This window comes from Biomphalaria glabrata, chromosome 3 (assembly GCF_947242115.1).
Source record: "Biomphalaria glabrata chromosome 3, xgBioGlab47.1, whole genome shotgun sequence".
Taxonomy (NCBI): Eukaryota; Metazoa; Mollusca; class Gastropoda; family Planorbidae; genus Biomphalaria; species Biomphalaria glabrata.
The window spans coordinates 51430456-51457490 of record NC_074713.1 but is presented as its reverse complement, the minus strand read 5'-3'; the positions used below and the strand labels follow the sequence as shown (position 1 = coordinate 51457490).

Genomic DNA, 27035 nt, shown 5'->3' with positions numbered 1-27035 from the left:
TTAGTAATGCACGGACACGTGAAGCTCATTCTTACTGTTTTAAAGTTTATATAGGCCAGTTAATCTTAATGTGCTTATTAAAATAAAAGCTTCCTGGGGGGAATCCCTGGAGTCCTGAGATAATTTGATTCTATGTTGATTTTGTGTGATTGTTTAACAGAAGGGCTGAGCTAATCAGGCGATATCACTGGAATATATATGTGTATGTGGTTGCCATGGTAACATGTATTTTCCTATGCTATCCCACAGTTCACATTTGAAAAAATCAGGTATAATTAAAGATGGGAGGTCACTGCATCCATTCTTTCAAAATATTTCACAGGTCAAGGTTCGTGCAACATGTTTATAGAAAATAGAAATCTTAGTATGTATTTCGTTTTTTGTACCTTTCCTTTATGGGCCGCGAAACCAGTATCGGAAATTATAGTGGTCCGCAGGTCGATTTATGTTGGGCATCACTGTCATAAACTAACCACATCGGCTGACGTCGACTCAAAATTTTTTGCCATGATTACAGAGTGGGGGCGGGGACTTTCTTTAAAAGATAACGTTATTAAATCTCAGTCTTTTGAATTTAACAATTTTTTAAATGTTAAAATGGCAGTAAAAAAAAAAAGCGTAACCAAATAAGATGCATATATCAACAAGTGGAGCTAACACACAGACAGCATTGTTAACACAGTTATGTATGTTATGAACTACAGACCACCCTTTGTTATCACGTGATTGTTTAAAAGGGATCATTATGGTGTGTGTGTGTATGTGTGTGTGTGTGTGTTTGAATCAGTGTGGAAAGATGTTCAGTGCTGCTCAGTGAAGGGGATGATTTGACTGCGAGGCTTGTTGAAATTGCGCACGAACATGTGTATGCTGAGAACAATGATGTACATAAAAGCCTTGATGTACATAAGAGCCTTGATGTACATATATATTTCTATTTGTATTTATTGCACAGTTGTGCCGACCCTTTGACTGCGTGACCCGTCATCATTATTTCAAAAGTAAAATTGTTCACTCCAGTGGAGGTCAACTGTCTGCCAAGTTCCAAATACGCCAACATTTTCATGTGATAAACAAGTCCCACGTATGCCACAAGCACCACATACGTCACAATCTCCACAAGGCTCACATACGTCACAAGGCCAGGTACATCACAGGTCCAACATACATCACAAGCTACACATACACCATCGGTTGAACATACATCACAAGCTACACATACACCATCGGTCGAACATACATCACAAGCTCCACATACACCATCGGTCAAACATACATCACAAGCTCCACATACACCATCGGTCGAACATACATCACAAGCTCCACATACACCATCGGTCGAACATACATCACAAGCTCCACAAGGCTCACATACACCACAGGTCTAACATACACCACAGGTCTAACATACATCACAAGCTCCACAAGGCTCACATACACCACAGGTCTAACATACATCACAGGTCTAACATACATCACAAGCTCCACAAGGCCCACATACACCACAGGTCTAACATACATCACAAGCTCCACAAGGCTCACATACACCACAGGTCTAACATACACCACAGGTCTAACATACATCACAAGCTCCACAAGGCTCACATACACCACAGGTCTAACATACACCACAGGTCTAACATACATCACAAGCTCCACAAGGCCCACATACACCACAGGTCTAACATACACCACAGGTCTAACATACATCACAAGCTCCACATACACCATCGGTCGAACATACATCACAAGCTCCACAAGGCTCACATACACCACAGGTCTAACATACATCACAGGTCTAACATACACCACAGGTCTAACATACACCACAGGTCTAACATACACCACAGGTCTAACATACATCACAAGCTCCACATACACCATCGGTCGAACATACATCACAAGCTCCACAAGGCTCACATACACCACAGGTCTAACATACACCACAGGTCTAACATACATCACAAGCTCCACAAGGCCCACATACACCACAGGTCTAACATACATCACAGGTCTAACATACACCACAGGTCTAACATACACCGCAGGTCTAACATACATCACAGGTCTAACATACACCACAGGTCTAACATACACCACAGGTCTAACATACACCACAGGTCTAACATACACCACAGGTCTAACATACACCACAGGTCTAACATACACCACAGGTATAACATACACCACAGGTCTAACATACACCACAAGCTCCACTAGGCCCACATACACCACAGGTCCAACATACATCACAAGGTCCACTAGGCCCACATACACTACAGGTCCAACATACACCACAAGCTCCACTAGGCCCACATACACTACAGGTCCAACATACATCACAAGCTCCACAAGGCCCACATACATCACAAGTCTAACATACATCACAATCTCCACTAGGCCCACATACACCACAGGTCCAACATACACCACAGGTCTAACATACATCACAAGCTCCACAAGGCTCACATACACCACAGGTCCAACATACACCACAGGTCTAACATACATGACAAGCTCCACAAGGCTCACATACACCACAGGTCTAACATACACCACAGGTCTAACATACATCACAAGCTCCACAAGGCCCACATACACCACAGGTCTAACATACACCACAGGTCTAACATACATCACAAGCTCCACATACACCATCGGTCGAACATACATCACAAGCTCCACAAGGCTCACATACACCACAGGTCTAACATACATCACAGGTCTAACATACACCACAGGTCTAACATACACCACAGGTCTAACATACACCACAGGTCTAACATACATCACAAGCTCCACATACACCATCGGTCGAACATACATCACAAGCTCCACAAGGCTCACATACACCACAGGTCTAACATACACCACAGGTCTAACATACATCACAAGCTCCACAAGGCTCACATACACCACAGGTCTAACATACACCACAGGTCTAACATACACCACAGGTCTAACATACACCACAGGTCTAACATACATCACTAGCTCCACATACACCATCGGTCGAACATACATCACAAGCTCCACAAGGCTCACATACACCACAGGTCCAACATACACCACAGGTCTAACATACACCACAGGTCTAACATACACCACAGGTCTAACATACACCACAGGTCTAACATACACCACAGGTCTAACATACACCACAGGTCTAACATACACCACAGGTCTAACATACACCACAGGTCTAACATACACCACAGGTCTAACATACACCACAGGTCTAACATACACCACAGGTCTAACATACACCACAAGCTCCACTAGGCCCACATACACCACAGGTCCAACATACATCACAAGGTCCACTAGGCCCACATACACTACAGGTCCAACATACACCACAAGCTCCACAAGGCCCACATACACTACAGGTCCAACATACATCACAAGGTCCACTAGGCCCACATACACTACAGGTCCAACATACACCACAAGCTCCACAAGGCCCACATACACCACAGGTCCAACATACATCACAAGGTCCACTAGGCCCACATACACTACAGGTCCAACATACACCACAATTTCCACAAGGCTCACATACACTACAGGTCCAAGATACATCACAAGCTCCACAAGGCCCACATACACTACAGGTCCAACATACATCACAAGCTCCACAAGGCCCACATACATCACAAGTCTAACATACATCACAAGCTCCACTAGGCCCACATACACCACAGGTCCAACATACATCACAAGGTCCACAAGGCCCACATACACCACAGGTCCAACATACATCACAAGGTCCACAAAGCCCACATACATCACAAGCTCCACATACACCATAAGGCCCACATACACCATAAGTCCCGCGTTTGCCAGGTTATGAAGATTCTAAACCAGCCTTGATATTTCTGCAATCAATATTGTCTACACACGTGACCTCTGTTTGAAGAGGCTAAAAAACCTCGTAGATCTGTTCTATCATCTTACTACAACACGTGTGTACTTGAGTTGAACAGATCGATAAAGAACTGGCAATGCCCATAAGGCCAGGATCACTAAAGGAATTTTTTAAAGTGAACATTTTGATTTCTTTCGTATAACAATATTAATTTTTAATTTCACCAGTTTAGAAAGACGAAAATATAATTTCATTATTTTGTTGTTCGATATTTTTTTGTAATGAAGTTTTGCGTCCTTTATTTATTCTTTCCGATCAGAAGACCGGAAGCTTAAAGCTAGACTGATATTCCAAGTGTCATTGATCATTGGTTTACAAGAATGTCGTCTGGACATCACAACGAAACATCTTCTACTCACTTCTGCTTAGATCTTTCTGATAACCATTACAATTAGAACCGTCATATAATGATTAATAATAACACTAATAATAAAAAACCTAGCATTCACCAAGAGACAATTTAAAAAACCTAGGACTCTTAATTAAACACATAGCCGTCTGCAAGATGTGGCAGAGTTGTGTATCATTACGTGGCAATAATCTTCTTAGGTTTATTTGGGGGTTTTTTCTTTATCATTTTCTCTCTATTCCCCCCTCCCCCACCTTGTCCCTAGCAACACAATTTAGATGTATACCCTGCAGCCAAACTGAAACAACAAACACTGTTGACATGCCAGTCATTGTGTGAGTGTTAGCCTTTGTAAGTTAATTGGGTGGTGTTCTATATCTACTATAATTGCTCATTATAGTGGACCCATGTTTGTTTGTTTGTTTGTTTGTTTTAAATATGTACGCAAGATTTTGTTAGGACGGATTTTCAAAGTTCAGGAGACGCAATCAGATGTATTTCTGAAGCTGATATAGGTATAGGATAGATGTATGTATATAAGGTATAGGATAGATGTATGTATATAAGGTATAGGATAGATGTATGTATATAAGGTATAGGATAGATGTATGTATATAAGGTATAGGATAGATGTATGTATATAAGGTATAGGATAGATGTATGTATATAAGGTATAGGATAGATGTATGTATATAAGGTATAGGATAGGTGTATGTATATAAGGTATAGGATAGATGTATGTATATAAGGTATAGGATAGATGTATGTATATAAGGTATAGGATAGATGTATGTATATAAGGTATAGGATAGGTGTATGTATATAAGGTATATGATAGATGTATGTATATAAGGTATAGGATAGATGTATGTATATAAGGTATAGGATAGATGTATTTATATAAGGTACAGGATAGATGTATATATATACAATGAATGTGCCTGGTGGTGCGGTATGCGCTCTGGACTATCGACTCGGTGGTGACGGGTTCGAACCTCCCACATACACACATCAGCACATATAGTTCTGTGGAAAGGGGGGGGGGTGGCTAGCAACAAATTCTTGAACTCAAGCGCACGTCACTGAAGGAGAATCAGGAGAGAGCAACCTACTGCATATGATGATTAGCCTCGAGCAAGCTTGGCAAAGACGATGGATTATCTCCAATTTCATATCTCTATCAATGACGACTTTCCCTGTTGGGGCGGGAGAGGGGGTATTCTTCTTGTTAAGAATTCTCAACTAGCTGTAGCATAACTATTGATTTCATCCCCCCCCCCCAGCCTGACACACCCCATCTCTCTATCTTGTGTTTGTCTTCTCCTCAGAGACAGGTTCTACTATTCATCGGCATAAGAGAGTTTCTAATATGATTGAAGAGCTCGCAGCCCGACGTCTTGTTAAACAAGAGTCTCATTGTCATGTCAGCATAACCACACATATCAGCACATGTAAACACACACATACGCTTGAACTAATACTCTTTATTACATCCACTCTCCCCCATACCCGCACGTGCGGACACAGTTTCCTTTGATACACGAACACACGTGAACACTGTGAGGACTGTAGATTGAGCATTACACGAGCCTCCTGTTTTTATTTGGTTGTTTTCATAAATAATTATCTCTCGCAGTTTTAGCAGCTTCTATATAAATACTCGGGACACACATCGAGCCGAAGACGACTGGCTTGCGCATGCGCAAAAGGAGCTTAAGACACTTTCTCAGACCCCATAATTCAGAGTTTTTCTGCATTGCGTCTACCGTCCGTTATACACATTTGAGAAACACTGCTATAACATCAATATGTTAAGATATAAAAGTGGTTTGAGAGAGTGTGAATAGGAATTATTGTCTTGGCATCTTGTTCCACTAACACTAAACACGCAATCTCTCACTCTATATATATTTTTTAATCTTCGGACTCGAAGAGAAAAGTTCCCCTTTCAGACTTTGCGATCTATAGATGGTGCAAAGGTCATCTGTTTCTGTGGCCCACGGTTAGCTAGGATGTCTTGTGACCACCACTACGACCAGCCGCTTTTACTTTCCCCCAACTAATGTCAGGTACCCATTAGAGCTGGGTGAAATCAGAGGCGCTTAAAGATCCCGAAGTTAAAAATCCCAGTCTTCGCCCGGTTTGGAAGCAAATCGCTTTGCCACTCAGCCAGTGGGCCTCCACTCAAAGAGAAGCGTAATTATTATTATATTACACGAGCCGACCCGCGGCGTAACATACGCCGCTATTTAGTGACGGGTGAACACTTCCTGAAAGACAGAGTTGTCCAAATGAGGTGGGGTGGTTGGGCGACGTAGAGAATTATATATACATAAAAGATTTCTTGTTCTTCCCCCCCCCCTCTTCTTGTTTCTGAACCGAAAGTTACGTGGGGTAACTCTAGTCCGACTTGCAGAAATAAAAAAAGCTATCTTTCCATGACTTTTTTCATCGAGGGTTAGAGAGTCTTGTCCCGCATAGTTGGGCGTCCTAGAGAATTATATATACAGAAGTGGGGATGTAACTCACAAGCGTGAAGTTGCGGGTTGTCGTTCACAAACCATGGTATGTTCACAAACCATTGTATGTTCACAAACCATTGTATGTTCACAAACTATTGTATGTTCACAAACCATGGTATGTTCACAAACTATTGTATGTTCACAAACCATTGTATGTTCACAAACCATTGTACGTTTACAAACCATTGATGGTATTAGTTTGAATGGGGAGGGGAAAGAGAGAGAGAGTTTGGTTTAGAAAATATTTATGTGTTGAACAGAAAAGAAGGAAAGTAGCGGGGTAACAATAACAATAAGGTCTAAGACTCTAAAGGGATAGTCCTGATGGTCACGAATTTATATTTCGACAAATCCGATATTTATTCATTTTTTTTAAAGCTCAATCTGTTTCTTTTATTTTCTGTATTTAAAATATTTAAATATGAATTTCTTTTAAAAACAATCGAATCTGAATAGAAGCTATAGTCAGAGATTTTAACTTGTATCATTTTTCTGTCTTTAGGGGGTTCATTGGTTAGGTAGTATGTCTTTGATATTAAATAATATTTCTATTACTGTTATTATATTTTTAGGTTAATCACTTTTCAATTGTTTATGATTTAATACTTGTGAATTATGGTAACTTACAAATAAAAATATATTAATAAAAAAAAAAAAAAAAAAAAAAAGCCCACAAAAGAGGCAAGATGGCCCATAAAAGAGGCATATAAAGCCCAAAAAAGAGGCAAAGAAAAGAGGCATAAAGCCCAAGGATTCCTATGATGATAAAGCTGAAACTGAATAGCGCAAATTCTGAGGTTTCCTTTTAAAAAAAAAAAAAAAAAAAAAAAATAATAAATGTCATTAACTTTTTAATCCGATCGGACGGAGTAAATGCTGTGTAATAGTGCAAGTCTTCGTTTTGTTGTCTTTTATATTGGGTACAAAATGTTTACAACAAAATAAAAAAACGAAAGAGATGAAATCTAAAAAAAAAAAAATATCATGAAATATTAAAATAAACCAGCAAATATCAAAGTTTGGTACATAGGTCTCGTGCTTGTGCTATTGCAATGAATGGCGAAACCGAATTGGGGGAGCAGGTTTGTAACAAAGAAGATAAGATATAACATAGAAGATAAGATATAACAAAGAAGATAAGATATAACATAGAAGATAAGATATAACATAGAAGATAAGACATAACAAAGAAGAAAAGATATAACAAAGAAGATAAGATATAACATAGAAGACAAGATATAACATAGAAGACAAGATATAACAAAGAAGATAAGATATAACATAGAAGATAAGATATAACAAAGAAGATAAGATATAACATAGAAGATAAGATATAACAAAGAAGATAAGATATAACAAAGAAGATAAGATATAACAAAGAAGATAAGATATAACAAAGAAGATATGAAATAACATAGAAGAGAGAAATATCTAAATTGATCTTGGAATATTGTCTTTTTTTCTTTGACCAATGCTTAATTTGGTTTATAGTTCTTAAAGAAAGTCAATAACATTATATTTATCAAAAACCTCTAAATAGGCTTTATTTGAAATTGCTATGAATATTGAAATCGTACAGGAAAACAAAGACACGCAGATTCAAAACGAACTAATAGACCTGTTAATTGATTTCATGAACACAAAATATTGTCATCAAGTTTGAGGCGTTAATGTCCAGTATCATTTCAAGTACAAAGGACAAAGAGTTGTACGATGCCAACATTCTTCTTGTCGCCTTTTGACCCAGATGACATGGCCATAGAGTCGCCATAGACTATGGTTCAGGGGGGCAATCCTTTGAAGAAACCTTTCTTAACGACAAGTCAAGTCTGTGTACGAGATTTTGCGGTTTATTTTCTTTGATTATAAACAGCTACACGAGATTTGGCTGTTTTTTTATCATAGACAACTACATTTGATCATAAAGTTTTTCCAAACATTTCCAGACAGCATGCGTCTTATTACTCACTTTGTCTGTATCAGTTTGTTTAATTTAGCGGTCATTATCAGCATTTCGATTGTTCTAAATTATATAAGAATTTCTATGACACAGAGAGCAGGTTGGCTTCACTTGGAGTTCTTTCCATGGAAGGAGAAAAAGTCAAAAGATTAGAAACAGGTGTACTGGTTACTGACTTTTCTACTTATAAGGCCAGAAAATGTTCGATCTATCTGCTGTTCAATAATGGAAAAAAATAACTTATAGTTTGTATCAATATTTAAACATTTTCACCTAGAAATGTTTTAGGAATGTAAATGAGTAGAATGTAGAACTCATAAAACATTTCTTTATTAATTTGAAACATCTTTGAGTCGATTTATTCTGTTATGAAATAGTACAAATATTACCTTTTAAGACACTATTACTTGTTTGATTCCAAACTGAACGTATTGACATGGTTATTAATTACCTATAAAAATGGTACTCTACTTTCTACTTAAATTGGAATGTCTTTTGGTAAAAGCACCGATGCATTCAGATTACTCCATTGTTTAGCCTCTACTTTACATTCCTCTTATTGTGGGATGGGGGGCCCACCAACATATTTTAGAACCCGGGCCCACGGGTACCCTGCTACAGCACTGGTTAAATGTCGTGATAAATAACCATTGTGTGTTAGTTATTTGTTATGGAGTGTTTATATGTGTGTATATATAGTTACGTAAGCTTATTCCTTTAAGAGAAGTACACACACACAAAGTTATTCCAGTAATAAAAGTTTTCTCACATTCTGTTTTAGTTGACATGATATGCTGCTTCAGATAACTGGGAGTGGAGCAGATCTTGTGATGATGAAATATGTTTGACTAATGCTAGGGAGTCGGTCAAATTGGGTTTTAAATGTTTAAGGATGCTATAGAGATGTGTCAAACAGATATGAGGCATAGATGTGTCAAAGAGACATGTGGCAGAGATGTGCTAAAGAGATGTGTGGCAGCGATGTGATAAAGAGACATATGGCAGAGATGTCTTTAAGAGATATGAGGTATAAATGTGTAAAAGAGATGTGTGGCAGAGATGTGTTACAGAACTATGTGTCAGAGATGTGTTAAAGAACTATGTGTCAGAGATGTGTTAAAGAGATATGCGACAGAGATGTGTTAAAGAACTGTGTCAATGATGTGTTAAAGAGATATGCGACAGAGATGAGTTAAAGAACTATGTGTCAGAGATGTGTTAAAGAACTATGTGTCAGAGATGTGTTAAAGAACTATGTGTCAGAGATGTGTTAAAGAACTATGTGTCAGAGATGTGTTACATAACTATGTGTCAGAGATGTGTTAAAGAACTATGTGTCAGAGATGTGTTACAGAACTATGTGTCAGAGATGTGTTACAGAACTATGTGTCAGAGATGTTTTAAAGAACTATGTGTCAGAGATGTGTTACAGAACTATGTGTCAGAGATGTGTTAAAGAACTATGTGTCAGAGATGTGTTACAGAACTATGTGTCAGAGATGTGTTAAAGAACTATGTGTCAGAGATGTGTTAAAGAACTATGTGTCAGAGATGTGTTAAAGAACTGTGTCAGAGATGTGTTAAAGAGATATGCGACAGAGATGAGTTAAAGAGATATGTGTCAGAGATGTGTTAAAGAGATATGCGAAAGAGATGTGTTAAAAAACTGTGTCAGAGATGTGTTAAAGAGATATGCGACAGAGATGAGTTAAAGAACTATGTGTCAGAGATGTGTTAAAGAACTATGTGTCAGAGATGTGTTACAGAACTATGTGTCAGAGATGTGTTACAGAACTATGTGTCAGAGATGTGTTACAGAACTATGTGTCAGAGATGTGTTAAAGAACTATGTGTCAGAGATGTGTTACATAACTATGTGTCAGAGATGTGTTAAAGAACTATGTGTCAGAGATGTGTTACATAACTATGTGTCAGAGATGTGTTACATAACTATGTGTCAGAGATGTGTTACAGAACTATGTGTCAGAGATGTGTTACAGAACTATGTGTAAGAGATGTGTTACACAACTATGTGTCAGAGATGTGTTACAGAACTATGTGTCAGAGATGTGTTACATAACTATGTGTCAGAGATGTGTTAAAGAACTATGTGTCAGAGATGTGTTACATAACTATGTGTCAGAGATGAGTTAAAGAACTATGTGTCAGAGATGTGTTAAAGAACTATGTGTCAGAGATGTGTTAAAGAACTATGTGTCAAAGATGTGTTGAAGAACTATGTGTCAGAGACGTGTTACATAACTATGTGTCAGAGATGTGTTACAGAACTATGTGTCAGAGATGTGTTACAGAACTATGTTTCAGAGATGTGCTAAAGAACTATGTGTCAGAGATGTGTTAAAGAACTATGTGTCAAAGATGTGTTGAAGAACTATGTGTCAGAGACGTGTTACATAACTATGTGTCAGAGATGTGTTAAAGAACTATGTGTCAAAGATGTGTTGAAGAACTATGTGTCAGAGATGTGTTACATTACTATGTGTCAAAGATGTGTTACATAACTATGTGTCAGAGATGTGTTAAAGAACTATGTGTCAAAGATGTGTTGAAGAACTATGTGTCAGAGACGTGTTACATAACTATGTGTCAGAGACGTGTTACATAACTATGTGTCAGAGATGTATTTAAGAGATATGAGGTATAAATGTGTAAAAGAGATGTGTGTCAGAGATGTATTTAAGAGATATGAGGTATAAATGTGTAAAAGAGATGTGTGTCAGAGATGTATTTAAGAGATATGAGGTATAAATGTGTAAAAGAGATGTGTGTCAGAGATGTATTTAAGAGATATGAGGTATAAATGTGTAAAAGAGATGTGTGTCAGAGATGTGCTAAAGAGATATGCGACAGAGATATGTGTTAAATATTTAAAGTTGTAGTAGAGAAGAGTTCTTGTTCCGGGGTTAGGGCAATAAAGAAGTTGAGCTAGTAGAGATGTGATGAAGATGTTGACGCTATTACAGATGTCACTACTATGACATAGTCATCCTGTCCCAGATGTACTAGACTATACCTCGACAATGAGATAACATCTGTTGCTTTCAATTAATCCGTGTACTTTACAGGGGCGTATGTAGCTTTCTATTATTTACTAATACGATCTGTCATTTCGTATTGTTAATAGTAAACACAGAGGTCTGGTGACTGAGTGGCGAAGCACTTGGCTTCCCACTCGGGAGGTCTTAGGTTTGAATCTAGGAGTCACTGTTAATTTGAATTTCGGGTTCTGAGTCCACTCAACTGTAATGGGTACCTGACATTAGTTGGAGAAAGTAAAAGCGATTGGTTGCTGTACAGGACACATGACACCCTCGAAAACCGCTGACGGAGACAGTTTTACATCAACTGCACCATAGATCGCAAGATCTGAAAGGAGTACATTCTACTTAATAATGTGCACAGTATGTCAGTTGACTGAATGTGTGACAGTTAAGATGGATCGCCTCCCTTTTGTTAAAAAGCTTTCTTATTACTGCTGCAATTTATCGCCAGTCCTTTGTGCTTCTCGTGTAACTTTGGGCCTCTGTAGAAAACAGGTCATTCTCCAGGTTCTCTTTTAATGGCTTCCAACTCTTTCCTGTCCAGTCAGCTTCATCTAGTACACTGCGTCGCCATGTTCTTTTTGGTCTTCCTCTACGTCTTATGCCCTGGCAATGCCAATCTAAGGCTTGTCAAGCTCTGTTGCATCTTTATTAGGGTGTGACAAATCCATCTTCCCAACCAAAGGCTTCTCTAGCTCTGTTGTTGGCATCTTTTCTTAGGGTGTGACAAATCCATCTTCCCAACCAAAGGCTTCTCTAGCTCTGTTGTTGGCATCTTTTCTTAGGGTGTGACAAATCCATCTCTCCAGCCAAAGGCTTCTCTAGCTCTGTTGTTGGCATCTTTTCTTAGGGTGTGACAAATCCATCTCCCCAACCAAAGGCTTCTCTAGCTCTGTTGTTGGCATCTTTTCTTAGGGTGTGACCAATCCATCTCTCCAACCAAAGGCTTCTCTAGCTCTGTTGTTGGCATCTTTTCTTAGGGTGTGACAAATCCATCTCCCCAACCAAAGGCTTCTCTAGCTCTGTTGTTGGCATCTTTTCTTAGGGTGTGACAAATCCATCTCCCCAACCAAAGGCTTCTCTAGCTCTGTTGTTGGCATCTTTTCTTAGGGTGTGACCAATCCATCTCTCCAGGGAAAGGCTTCTCTAGCTCTGTTGTTGGCATCTTTTCTTAGGGTGTGACCAATCCATCTCCCCAACCAAAGGCTTCTCTAGCTCTGTTTTTGGCATCTTTTCTTAGGGTGTGATCAATCCATCTCCCCAACCAAAGGCTTCTCTAGCTCTGTTGTTGGCATCTTTTCTAAGGGTGTGACCAATCCATCTCCACTTTCTCTCTAAGATCTACACCTCTATATCTCTCTGTTCACCCATCTCCCACAGTTTGGTGTTTTCTATTTTGTCATGCCACTGTATTTTCAGGGGAAACCACTACAAAGAATAATGTGCAACTTTTTAGTGAAACCAGTCCAACGTAAACACGTTTGCGACAAATGAAGTTTAAAAAAAACAAACATTTTCGAAAAAAACAACATTGGCTCAAATTTGTAAAAAATTAATGGAGAATGCAAGTTTTGGTGATTACCTGGCAACTTCCGTTTTCAATAGACCATGCAGATTTTTTTGTTTTTGTAAATGTAAGCCAAAATAGTTTACTTATTTTTAAAAAGTAGAAACTAGAAGTGTTGCCACACAAAGGTAGCTGGCAGCGGTACATGCGTCAATATAGAAAGTCGCAGATTTGAGGGGGAAAACTTTTTTTTTCTTTGACCAAATGAAAAAACAAGCGAAATATATAAAAAATACTTTAAAAAAAAAAGAGCTAATCTAATGGGGAAAAAGCCACATTTACAATATATATCTTAATAATGTAGAATTTATTACATTTTTTTTTCGATTTAAAAAAATAGCAATAATTAATTGAGTTATTGGTTAATTTTTAATATGGATTCATGTTTTATTAGGTACAATAAATGATCGAGTTAAATTGCAAGTGTGGTTTTTAGCTGGTTTAGATCTTATGAGTGAAACAATAGTCCCAGTAGGAGACATGACATGTAAGATAGAACAAAACAATGGGATGTAGAATGCTAGATGGTAACGTTCAACTCTGTTCAACTCTTTCATCAATGGTTGACTCCACTCTTTTGCACCCTCCCTTTATCTTTCCTCTCGGCTATCCACATCCATCACGTGACCTTGACACCATTCCATCGTACTTATATCTAATCTACCTCGTAACATTGTCCACCTCCTTCCCTGACCTCCTATCCAACTACTTACCTGCATCTTACTTTTGGTATATAAGAGCTGTATAGAATGTGCTCGACTAAGCTCTTCACCTCCGCCACCCACCCCCCCCCCCCTTGCCAAAGCCTTTACACAAGAAAAAAAAAACAAGGTTTTTCCTCCAAATAATGTGAATAAGCACTCCCCCCGCAAACACAAACATTTCGTACTCTGAATAAATTCTAAGCTTTACAACAACAAAAAAGTAGACAATTCACTTTCGTTCTCGTCAGTTCCTTTTAAATAAGAATAAGAACAATACAGTTAGCATTAAGCTGAAAATGGAACTATATTTCATCACTGACATAACATAATAATAACTCCCAAGGTGGAGGCTCTGTTAACAAGCAAACTGTAGGCTTAAGGCGCAGTGATAACATTTACAACCGTAAACACGAGAGCTAAAATAACAAACTAATCTAAAAAAAAAAAAGTTTTTTAAAAAGATAGGTCTTAATGTTCTTCTTGAATGTAGTGAAGCATGTTGTCTGAAGCGTTCTACTCCTGATTAAACCTACTTTGCATGTAATTTTCAGAAATGGAGGCCAGTCCATAAACAGCACATTTTTTTTTGTGTATATCAGCAGTTCAGGATACAGATGTAATGATAAGATACTTATTTTGTAATAACCTTTTAATATGTGTATTCACTATTTAGAAGGTCTACTGTAGAATCGAATTTCTAATATCTTTCGTTTGTGGTACAAAATATTTTTTTAATTTAATTGAACTTTTCATGATGACATCCTTGACCTTGTTTATTTTATAAATTTATTTCAAAGCGTATTCCAGTTTTCCTCTCCAATTACATTGCCATCATATTTCTCCACTTCACTTTCTCTCTTCTATTTCTCTTTTAGTTTTTGCTTGGCGAGCTCAAACCGGATGTTTTAAATCTCAAATGTAAACAAAGAGCAGATCACTGTAATTAACTTTTGGTAGAAACTCTCCAACTCAGAATCGTGTTGTTATTTATTCTTTGCTTATTTACCTTGCAGTCTTCTGAGATGGCCTCCCCTTGTTGTATACACATATTCGATTCTAGCAGGACCAACTCACTCGTGGAGGTCAGATAGGTCCCGGTTCAAAAGTACAAGGTGAGTGAGCAATGAAATTTAAAATGTCGTTTAGTGCTAGGTGAGAGGTTACATTACGTCATTAGCAGGGGGAGTGATACTATGAAGAAATACTATCGACATGTTGGCTTCTTTCAGTCGTAGAACGACTCTGGTTCATCTCGTAGAGCAAAGCGAGATGAAAGCCTGGGAATCGGCTATGGTCGGGACCATTGCGTTTTTTTTTTGTGACGGCGTACCGGCACCTTTTTCAATGTGGGGAAAAATTATTACTTTTCTTGTATTTTAATGTTTTTTTCTAATTTATTAGTAGTTAAAAGTGAGTCAATCCATCACTGAGTATCGGGCACCTATTTTTTAAAACACACACACACAAAAAGCACTGGTCGGAACTATGTCCCCAACACAGCAGTTTGAACTCTCTATGCAGCCGATGTGTCCATAGTGCCCCATACAGTTTGGGATCAGTGGCGTCGCCAGCTCTTCCATATTCTTTTAGGCCTACACGTTCACTGACTGTAAATAGACGCCACTGGTATAGATTCGATCTGATTCCTAATGGTGTCACACAGAACCATTATTCCCTCCTACCAATTGCACACATATCAACACACACATCAACACACAAACATCAACACACTCATCAACACACACATCAACACACACACACGTCAACACACAAACATCAACACAACATCAACACACACACACATCAACACACACACACACACATCAACATACACACACACATCAACACAACATCAACACACACACATCAAAATACACACACACACACATCAACATACACACACACACATCAACACACACACATCAACACAACATCAACACACACACACATCAACACACACACACACACACATCAACACACACACACATCAACACACACATCAACACACACATCAACACACACATCAACACACACACGTCAATACCGTCCTCTTCTTCCCCTTCACACCCATTAGTCTGTTGGACCGTTGATGCACCACACAAGATCTGTTGACCGTCTTTCTCCATTCCTTTCTGCATTTTGCCTTGGATAGATCCTCTTTCAGGCCCTTCTTTTATGTTGTCTTCCTTTCGCTTTCTCTGTCTGCCTCTTCTTTTTTTTTCCAGGTACTGTTCCCTGAAGGAAGGTCTTTGTGAGCTCTGACCACCTTGTAATATGGCCATAGAGTTATAGTTTGCATATTTTGACACTACCGTATTTCCGCGCATATAATCCGCGGGTTATACAAGCTTTTCCCAAACGCATGGCAGCTGTGCGGTGTATATAAAGGTGCGGGGTTTACAAAATTTATTTTACTCATAAACATAGTATAACGGAAACTAATGCCACACCGGCGGGCCTCTATACCTCCTATAGTTTGCTGAAGGGTTGTAAAATATCCATTGGGAAGCTTTATGAACATTTCATTCTAAATGTCAAGAAAACAAATAGTTCCGATAATAGAATTTTAAACGGTAGTTTACGGCAAGTCACGCTTTATACGTGCTGGGTATATAAGGGTGCGGGTAGTATGGTTTTGTTTTTAATTTTATTTTTTTTTATTTGAGCGGATTATACGCGTTTGCGGGTAATACGCATATGCGGTGTATATGCTGGAGATTACGGTAGCTAGCAGGTCATCGTGGGGTCCAGTCGCTGTGTTAATCCTGCTTCTAATCTCTTCGTTTGAGATGCGGCCTTCGTAAGTAAAAGTAAAGTTTCCCTTTCAGACCTTGCGATCAATAGGGCAGAGCCAGAGGATGTAAAGGTCATCTGTTTCTGTGGTCCACGGCTAACGAGGGTGTCGTATGGCCAGCACAATGATTAACTGCCATTACTTTTCCCTAACTAATGTCAGGTACTTATTTGAGCTGGATGGACTCAGAAGCGCCCAAAGATCTTCACCAGGATTCGAACCCAGGGCTTTACCCCTCAGCCACCGCGCCTCCTGTCAGTTTTAGCCAGTGTAATATAACTCCCATTCTCATTAATAAGTTAAGATTTCTAGTTATTGGAGGCAAACCTTCTTTAACCATTACACAGCGTGTTGCATTAACAAGCTTGCTTACACGCATCTGAGATAGTCTTTACAACTTTACAATCTAGTATTTCATCCCAGTGGACTTACTAAAGCAGTGATGCTCAATCTACGGCCCCCGGGGCCATATCCCACCCGTGACGTGTTTCTATCCTTCGAGACTTCTGCACACAGTGCACAACGAAACCTCTGAAGATTAGCTTCGATTCGCGACCATTTTTTGATGCGGAGTGTGACTAAAGGGTCGGAAATCTACATGACCCCCCCCATGCCTAAAACAAATTGAGAACCACTGGACTGAAGTCTACACTTCTAGTTGGCAAGCTTGGCCTGTAAGTTTGATCAATAACGTTGCAAGAGAAATAGAACTGGCAGACGAGAAGTTATGTTGCTATAATGAAGCCACACACACACACATTTGTTAACACTGTCTTTCGTTTAATGAAGCAGCATTCTTATAAAACGGATGTACCATTAACTGATCCAATTATGTTTATTTATAGTTTTCAACTTTGTTCCACAACATTGAAAAACAAGCAAAATATAATAATTGTTCAAAGTTTTAACTTGATCCGAGAATGGAATGTGGGAGAAATAACGTGTAACAAAAAATCCAGACAGACAGACAGACTGACGGAATGAGCTGATATAAACTTTGTAATTAAACGGTTTGCTGGTGCGGGGGGGGGGGGGTCGACAACTGAATAGAAAAATTGAATAAATAAATATTTATATAAAATATAATAAATATAATACATATAAAAACAACTGCTGAACCTGTGTAAAAACAGAGGACGCTTGGGCCACGAGGCCTTCATCAGCTACAGACAAACGAAAGAGACAAACAATAAAAACAAAGAAGGCTTTAAGTTAACTCCTCTGTTTAGCATTGACAAGAACTCTGGGTCTTCACTTTCTTACCATGCTATTACTGTTTGATATTTGGGGGGAGTTGGTGTGAAGCAAAGACCACTTGGCTACGGCTTGGCCACCTAACAAAGGGTTCAAGTTCAAATCCTGACTCGAGCAGAATTGTGTTTGCTGAACGCCTAAGGGTAGCACGGAAAACCTTCTCCAAGATACCCCCCCCCCCTTCGTTCACAAAGAGATTGGAACAGTGAACAATCTATAGAGCGTGAAAAGTGCGCTATTAAATATGTATATATTATTGTCTAAACACTGTTAAGTTTTTTTTTGTCAGTCAATACGTCTAAATTTCCCCTCCTTTGATTAAAAACAACAGAGGGCTGGAAATGTCCACAGGTCGTTGATTGGAGCTTTAGCATATTGACATAAAAATGCTGAATTACAATCTGATCGTTGTCATTCTCTGTCCTCTCGGGACAAAAGAGCGCTAGTCTAGTTTGCTAATATGTAAATGAATGCTCATTTCATACAAGGGATCGAGGATTTAATTGTAGCATACCATCGATGTGTGCTTGGGAATGTGTATTATAGCACAGAATACAATGTGTATTTGAACATGTGTATTGTAACAAGGGCCGCATTAGAGTATGTGGAGGCCCCGCGGCAGAATTTTTCTGGAAGGCTTCTACACTTTTTCAAAAGCGTTAACAAATCCATTATTATGAAAAAAAATATCTAAAAGCATGCCATATTATAAAAGTAAGAGAGTGCTTGTAAATTAATTTTATTATGCATATTTTAGTAACCAAAAAAAAAGGGAATTTTTAGAATTTAGGCAATGGAGTAGATCCGGAGTAAATTTTACAGACTAATGAGCATACGAGCACACTCACTATAAATGGACCACTGTCACAGCGTAATCAACTGTTAGATTTAAGTCATTGTTTGGTAAAATTGCAACAACAAATAATGACCGCATGAAACGTAGAGTAGTGGCTGACCCGTCCAAATATTGATTTTTTTTTTCTCAAATGTTGGGGCTCCTTTCTTCCCTGGGCTGTAGACCTGCCTGCCCGCCCTTAAATCCGGCCCTCCTTATAGCACAGAATCTAATGTGTACACTGAGATGTTCATCTTTTCTACTGCACTAGGTCAGCTTATGAGTTAATTTAGACATGCGCAGAACGACTCATGTCGCTCTCTTACCTGCCTAAACATCCCAAGTGCCGAGGTAGACAATTCTACATACATGAGACCAATCTACAAACACGAGACCGCTCTACAAACACGAGAACACTCTACAAACACAAGACCATTCTACAAACACGACACCAATCTACAAACATGAGAACACTCTACAAACACCAGACCACTTTACAAACACCAGACTGCTCTACAAACACGATACCGCTAGAAATACGAGACTAGTCTACAAACACGAGACTATTTTACAAACACCAGATCGCTCTACAAACACGAGACTGCTCTACAAACACGAGACTGCTCTACAAACACGAGACCGCTCTACAAACACGGAACCGCTCTACAAACAAGAGACCAGTCTACAAACAAGAGACTGCTATTCAAACACGGGACCAGTCTACAAACACGAGACTGCTCTACAAACAAGAGACCAGTCTACAAACACGAGACTACTCTACAAACACGAGAGCACTCTACAAACACAAGACCAGGGAGATAGCAGAAGAGCCTGTGTCAGGCCAAAGTGCTGAGGCATCATATTGCCAGAACATTGTACGGCCCCAGGGCAATACCAACTTGACAAGGCAAGATCTGATCAATTAAGACTGACATTCTCTGGCCTCAGCAGAAAAATACACAGTATAGTAAACAACACACCAGCTCTTTGAATTAGTGCCGGATTTAAGAGAACAGAGCCCCAAAGATGTAGCTTCTGTTTACTGAAAGCTTATTTTTTTAAACCCAATTAGTGAAAATTAAACCAAGATTTACACAAACTGAAAACACTATCTCATGAAGGACAGAAGCAGACGAGATTAAAGGCATTTCATTTTTAAACCCAAATAGTGAAAATTAAACCAAGATTTGAAAAAAAACTTAAAACATTATCTCATGAAGGACAGTTGCAGACGAGATAAAATGCATTTCATTTTAAAGCCCAAATAGTAAAAAATTAATCTAAGAAAATTTAAATAACGCAAACATTATTTCCGGAACGGCATATCATATTTGACCAAGATTTAAAAAAAAAAACAAAAAAAAAACTCAAAACATTATCTCCAGAAAGACGGCGGCAGACGACATTAAATGTATTCGAATTCGATCGATTTTGGCCAAGCAAGTGTGAACCATGTCTGACTCAGAGGGGATTAGGGAAGGGAAACTTTACACACTTGTAAAGTGAATGCATTATATATAGCTTACATTTTGACAAGATGTTCTTCCATTTCTTTAGCAACATAAATACAATTTCTTCGGGTCTTTCAAATATTTACTAGGAATATGACAAATCTTTTTTTTAAACCTGCATCAGATTTTTTTGTATTTTTATTTTTCTCTTGTCTCACATGTTCTCTTTGGAGTTCTTAGAATGATGGCTGGTGTTTCTGTTGTTTCATGTGTTTCTTTTGTTTCTGGTGTTTCATGTGTTTCTGGTGTTTCATGCGTTTCTGGTGTTTCATGTGTTTCTTGTGTTTCTGGTGTTTCATGTGTTTCTGGTATTTCATGTGTTTCTGGTATTTCATGTGTTTCTTGTGTTATATGTTTCTGGTGTTTCATGTGTTTCTGGTGTTTCATGTGTTTCTGGTATTTCATGTGTTTCTTGTGTTATATGTTTCTGATGTTTATGTGTTTATGTTGTTTCATGTGTTTCTGGTGTTTCATGTGTTTCTTCTGTTTCATGTGTTTCTGTTGTTTCATGTGTTTCTGGTGTTTCATGTGTTTCTGGTGTTTCATGTGTTTCTGTTGTTTCATGTGTTTCTGGTGATTCTGGTGTTTCATGTGTTTCTGGTGTTTCATGTGTTTCTGGTGTTTCATGTGTTTCTGGTGTTTCATGTGATTCTGGTGTTTCATGTGTTTCTGGTGATTCTGGTGTTTCATGTGTTTCTGTTGTTTCGTGTGTTTCTGGTGTTTCATGTGTTTCTGGTGTTTCATGTGTTTCTGGTGATTCTGGTGTTTCATGTGTTTCTGGTGTTTCATGTGTTTCTGGTGTTTATGTGTTTCTGGTGTTTCATGTGTTTCTGGTGTTTCATGTGTTTCTTCTGTTTCATGTGTTTCTGTTGTTTTATGTGTTTCTGGTGTTTCGTGTGTTTCTGGTGTTTCATGTGTTTCTGGTGTTTCATGTGTTTCTGGTGATTCTGGTGTTTCATGTGTTTCTGGTGTTTATGTGTTTCTGGTGTTTCATGTGTTTCTGGTGTTTCAGGTGATTCTGGTGTTTCATGTGTTTCTGGTGTTTCATGTGTTTCTGGTGTTTCATGTGATTCTGGTGTTTCATGTGTTTCTGGTGTTTCATGTGTTTCTGGTGTTTATGTGTTTCTGGTGTTTCATGTGTTTCTGGTGTTTATGTGTTTCTGGTGTTTATGTGTTTCTGGTGTTTCATGTGTTTCTGGTGTTTCATGTGTTTCTGGTGTTTCATGTGTTTCTGGTGTTTATGTGTTTCTGTGTTTTTGTTGTTTCATTTGTTTCTGTTGTTTCATGTGTTTCTTGTGTTTCATGTGTTTCTTGTGTTTCATGTGTTTCTGGTGTTTCATGTGTTTCTGGTGTTTCATGTGATTCTGGTGTTTCATGTGATTCTGGTGTTTCATGTGTTTCTGGTGGTTCATGTGTTTCTGGTGTTTCATGTGTTTCTGGTGTTTATGTGTTTCTTGTGTTTCATGTGTTTCTGGTGTTTATGTGTTTCTGTTGTTTCATGTGTTTCTGGTGTTTCATGTGTTTCTGGTGTTTCATGTGTTTCTGTTGTTTCATGTGTTTCTGGTGTTTCATGTGTTTCTGGCGTTTTTTTTTAATCATTTAAAAAAGATATGATTGGTTCCTCCGAGCATGGTCAGTCCCTTACTTTCTCTTCTAATCACAACACATGACGGGCTAGAAACACTTGGATTCAGAGTACGATTGTCAAGAAACCAGCGACATTAAAACCAAGGCGTTGATTCCCCAACGAAGTTTATCAGAGACGTCGGGAGCAATCAAATCTGTCACACGATTTGGTTATCAGATATCTCCACGTCTAAAGAAAACAAGGACAAAGAGGGACTGTTGAAAGTTCGACAGCTACGCTAGGCTTATATCTTATCTTATATAATACAGACGTTACTTCAAAAAAAGAAGATGATTACGTCCTACGTCCCGCATGGGTGCGATCGTATGCCGAAAGGAATCTATTTTTGTTAGCTGAAGAGTGTTCGGTGTAACGAGTGCCCACGACAACGCCTTTAAGACCAGCTTAGGCGCCATCCTGCTTTAACTGACATAGAAGAGAACAACATTTCAACTTGGTCCGACACTGCGTGTGGGAGATAAACCGTGTGCAAAAACTGTACCGACAGACAGAATGAGTTAATATAAGCTTTGTAATAAATCTTAAGTACTTTCTGCATTATTATTAAAGACCAGCTTAGGCGCCATCTTGCTTTAACTGACAGAAGATAGCACATGGCTGCAGGCGTCTTTCGAACGAGTCAGCTGGAGATCTGTTACAAAGGTGCGGGATACACATTTGAGGCCATACGGAAATTTTCTACCGAGGACAGATATAGACGGCGAAAAGAGAACCTAAACCGACAGACAACGGTTATGTCTGCTCTGGATGTAGGTCACAGCTTGGGCTGCGTATCCACGTGATATACTGTACTGCTCGTTAGTCCACGGACTCGAACCTAATTATGTCATTAATATTTGGGTATTCATTATATCTTATATAGGTCTTTACCTCAACTATAATTATTTTTTATTGAAAATATTCAAATGACCTCAAAGAATGTTTTTAAATAAGAACAAAGAGATTAAACAGTTTTCCTGAAACATTTTAGACCAATCCATACTACATAGAGGACATGATCGGACGTCCGGTAATCCTTCAAGTAAATAGTAAAAGTCTCTGTGAGTGGTCAGTTTGTTTCACTTTTTTTGATTGGTTGCCATGTAACAAGGGATGTAAGGTAAAACCAGTCTAGATTTTGTTTCTCAAACTTTTTTCCTGGCATCATTTTGACACGAACATTGATTGCGAAGAAATGTGAAGCGCCACATAAATATTTGATTGCTGTGAAAATCATGTCTCTGCAAGCGTTGTTCTATTTAGACTCCAGATACCTTTGACCGCAGTTAGGAAGGATTGGCCGCTTTAGTCACTCACCCAAGAAGTTGCAAATGGGAAAAAGATTTTTATTCGAGACGTAAAATGCCACAGAGGAGAGGGAGAGAGAAAGAGAGAGGGAGAGAGAGAAAGATATATCTGTCATTAGGATACTTGTTTTACAAACAGGCCTTCCAAACAAAAACAAAAATCTTATATGTTAGTAGACTTTAACTCTACTAAGTCATTGTTGTTGTTTTTTTTTCAAACAACCCATTCCTTCCTCTTAATGCACTATGAAAAAAACAACACAGTACTGATTTGTACTGATAAGAATTTGTCCTAACATATGGAATAAGACATGTATCTTTATCTTATCTTATATCATACAGACGTTACTTCAAAAAAAGAAGATGATTACGTCCTACGCGTCATGCATTCAGTCATGCATATTAACCAATGACTTAAATTCTGCCAAGTCACTGGTTTTCCTGGCTAGTTCAGGTAACCCATTCCATTCTCTAATAGCACTAGGGAAGAAGGAGTGTTTGTACAAATTTGTCCTAGCATATGTATTTCCACGTATTTTATATTTTGTATTTTTTTTAAACTTTGTAATAGTAAGCCATGGCTCGGTATTTTATGTAGTACTGCTACTTTACTTTTAAGTCTTCTGTCCTGAAGTGTTAGTGTTATTATTCTAATCAAATGTGAAATTCATTTGTGTAATCATGTTGCATGGCTACGCCTTATTAATTTGCTAGCTTTGTGTTTTTGTGATGTTAAAACTGTATTAGATTTTCGTTTTCTGGATTCAGCTGACATGTTCTATGCTGGAGTAGAATTGGGAAAAGGTTCGTCCTTAGAGATATTTGAATCAGTTTATGGAACAAGAAAAAAGTATTATCCCCAACATGATGAAACGACTGCTTTAACATTTGATGCTCAACCTGATGCAATAAAAAAGTAAAAGTGGTAATGATGCAATACCTGGTGTAATATTTCTGATGTAGCACAAGATTTATTTCTGATGTAGCACATGGTTTATTTCTGATGTAGCACAAGATTTATTTCTGATGTAGCACAAGATTTATATCTGATGTAGCACAAGATTTATTTCTGATGTAGCACATGGTTCATTTCTGATGTAGCACATGGTTCATTTCTGATGTAGCTCAATATTTATTTCTGATGTAGCACAAGATTTATTTTTGATGTAGCACAAGATTTATTTTTTTCTGATCTAGCACCGGATTTATTTCGGATGTAGCACAAGATTTATTTCTAATTTAGCACAAAATTTATTTCGGGTGTAGTACAAGATTTATTTCGGATGTAGCACAAGATTTATTTCTGATGTAGCACATGATTTATTTAGGATGTAGCACAAGATTTATTTCTGATGTAGCACAAGATTTATTTTGGATGTAGCACATGATTTATTTAGGATGTAGCACAAGATTTATTTCTGATGTAGCACATGATTTATTTAGGATGTAGCACAAGATTTATTTCTGATGTAGCACAAGATTTATTTCGGATGTAGCACAAGATTTATTTCTGATGTAGCACAAGATTTATTTCGGATGTAGCACATAATTTATTTAGGATGTAGCACAAGATTTATTTCTGATGTAGCACATGATTTATTAGCATAAACAAGATTAAACTCAAGACATAGAGAGAATAACACGTAGATACAGTAGATCGATAGGTGAAAGGTGAAACATAGGTAAATAATAATAGATCGAATACAATATAAAAAGAGATAGTAGAAATTGCGATTTGACTTGTAGATAGATCGTATAAATAAGACATCGTATAAATAAGACATAGAAACAGAAGTTTCAATAGAAATAGATAATAGATCGAATAGAAATTTCAAGTGGAAAAGATCATCATTCGAGACGTACAATGCCACAGACGATAGAGAATTGAATTAATAGAAAGCAAACACATTATCTCCTTTTCTATGTCTGTCTGTCTCTTTGTTTATAAAGGCCTTTTAATTGTATTTGATTGTAAGGGGCCACTTTATAAAAATTCCTTTCTCGTACGCAGTCTCTGTCTCTCGATCTTATCAATCTTTATCACCCCCTCTCTTTCTATCTTTGGTTTTTCTCTCACTATCCATCACTGTGTATCTTCTCTCCCCCCCCTCTCTCTCTCTCAGTCTCAATCTCTCCCGCTTTCTCTTCACTTGTACATAAGACAACAATCATCTCTCTTCTTCTCTCTCACACTGTATCTTTATCTTCTTCTCTCTCACTCTGTATCTTTATCTCTTCTTCCTCTTCTCTCTCAGTCTTTTCCCTTTTTCTCTCGAGTGTATGATTAAGTTACATTCGTCTCTGTCTCTCTCTCTCCCTCGCTAATATTTGTATTCATCGTGACTGCAGCTCTTGAAAAGTTTTCCTAAAACATTTTAGCTTCACTTGTTACTTTGCACCTGGCATATAAATGTCATATAGATGTCAACTTGAACACACAATAAAAAGAGAGCGGCAGAGATTCAATACCTCATTAACATAACACATGTGGCCGATACAGCTTATTGAAAAGGCAGTGACGAGCGTTAAAGTTACGCAACACACAGTGGCGAAGCTAGGGTGGGGGAAAAGGGGGTTCCACATTTGAAATTCCTCCCCCGGCCCACACTTGAGGGCAAGTTGAGGGGGGGGCCCAATGGGTGTCCAAAATTAGTTGTAACATTTAATATTAAGTCAATATCTCATGCCATGATGTCGAATGTCAAGATGCAGGGGCCACTAAAGAGGTCAAGCCCCCCGCGCCCCCAAATCCCTAGCTACGCCACTGGCCACACGACACGGCCGCAACCAACAAAAATCTAATAATATATGTAATTTGTTTTTTACTGTCATAGACAAAACACAAAGTCGATATGATGTATACTGTACATTTAGTAAGTATTGTAGTGTAATTTTAAAAAGCAGACTCACCTCACGCGGACAGACACAAAACAGCACATTAACACATGCACACGTCGAGAAGTAAGCCAAGTGTGTCACGGAATTACTATAGACCTTAATACACCTACTTGAAAACCGGTAGTGACTTTACTCACTCAAGGAAAAAAAAAAGCCACAGTCATGCCAAGACAGTCAATAGAGCTCCCTAGCTCGCGTTAGCGCATGCGCAACTGGCTCTCGCGCACGTGCGAGCCGGTATTGTTTTTTTTTTTTCTCTTCCTCAAACAGAAGAATTCCTTCCCGCCTTTTTTTTTATTTTACTTTTGGTAGTTGTTAATGGCGTAGACAGATAAATATTAAAAACAGACTTAAAAGTGCGGAGGGGAAAAAACGATGAAACGAAGCATAAAAAAAATTTTTGTTTTTAAAAACCAGAAACAGAAACATAGACCTAACAGAAATGTTAGTAATGTATTGGAAACACAAAACTCTAGCTTAATAGATTGACATCGTGAATAACTGTAAAAAAAAAAAAAAGTTAAAATTGGCACAAGAAATATAAGACGCATATATCGATGAGAGAGAAATGGGAGAGACAGAGAGAAAGAGAGGAAGCAAAAGGAGAGAGAGGAAAGAGAAAAAAAAGAGACAAAAGAAACAGAATGTTAGAGACTGAGAAAGAGACTGACAAACGAAAGAACTAACAACCTGAAAAGACGCACATAAAGTACATTA

General features: G+C 38.3%; 2 protein-coding genes across 2 annotated transcripts in view; both read right to left on the bottom strand.

The window, feature by feature from the left end:
• LOC106055454 (potassium channel subfamily K member 4-like) overlaps positions 1-26465 on the bottom strand; it is an 88181-nt gene extending 61716 nt beyond the window's left edge. Inside the window, exon 1 of the mRNA XM_013211717.2 lies at positions 26331-26465. The gene's annotated coding sequence lies outside the window, so the exon portion shown is untranslated. The remainder of the gene's footprint in view (positions 1-26330) is intronic.
• The window catches only part of LOC129925124 (histidine-rich glycoprotein-like), a 19119-nt gene continuing 12987 nt past the window's right edge, over positions 20904-27035 (bottom strand). The window contains exon 2 of the mRNA XM_056023497.1: positions 20904-21451. Coding sequence (XP_055879472.1) covers positions 20904-21451 — 548 coding nt within the window. The remainder of the gene's footprint in view (positions 21452-27035) is intronic.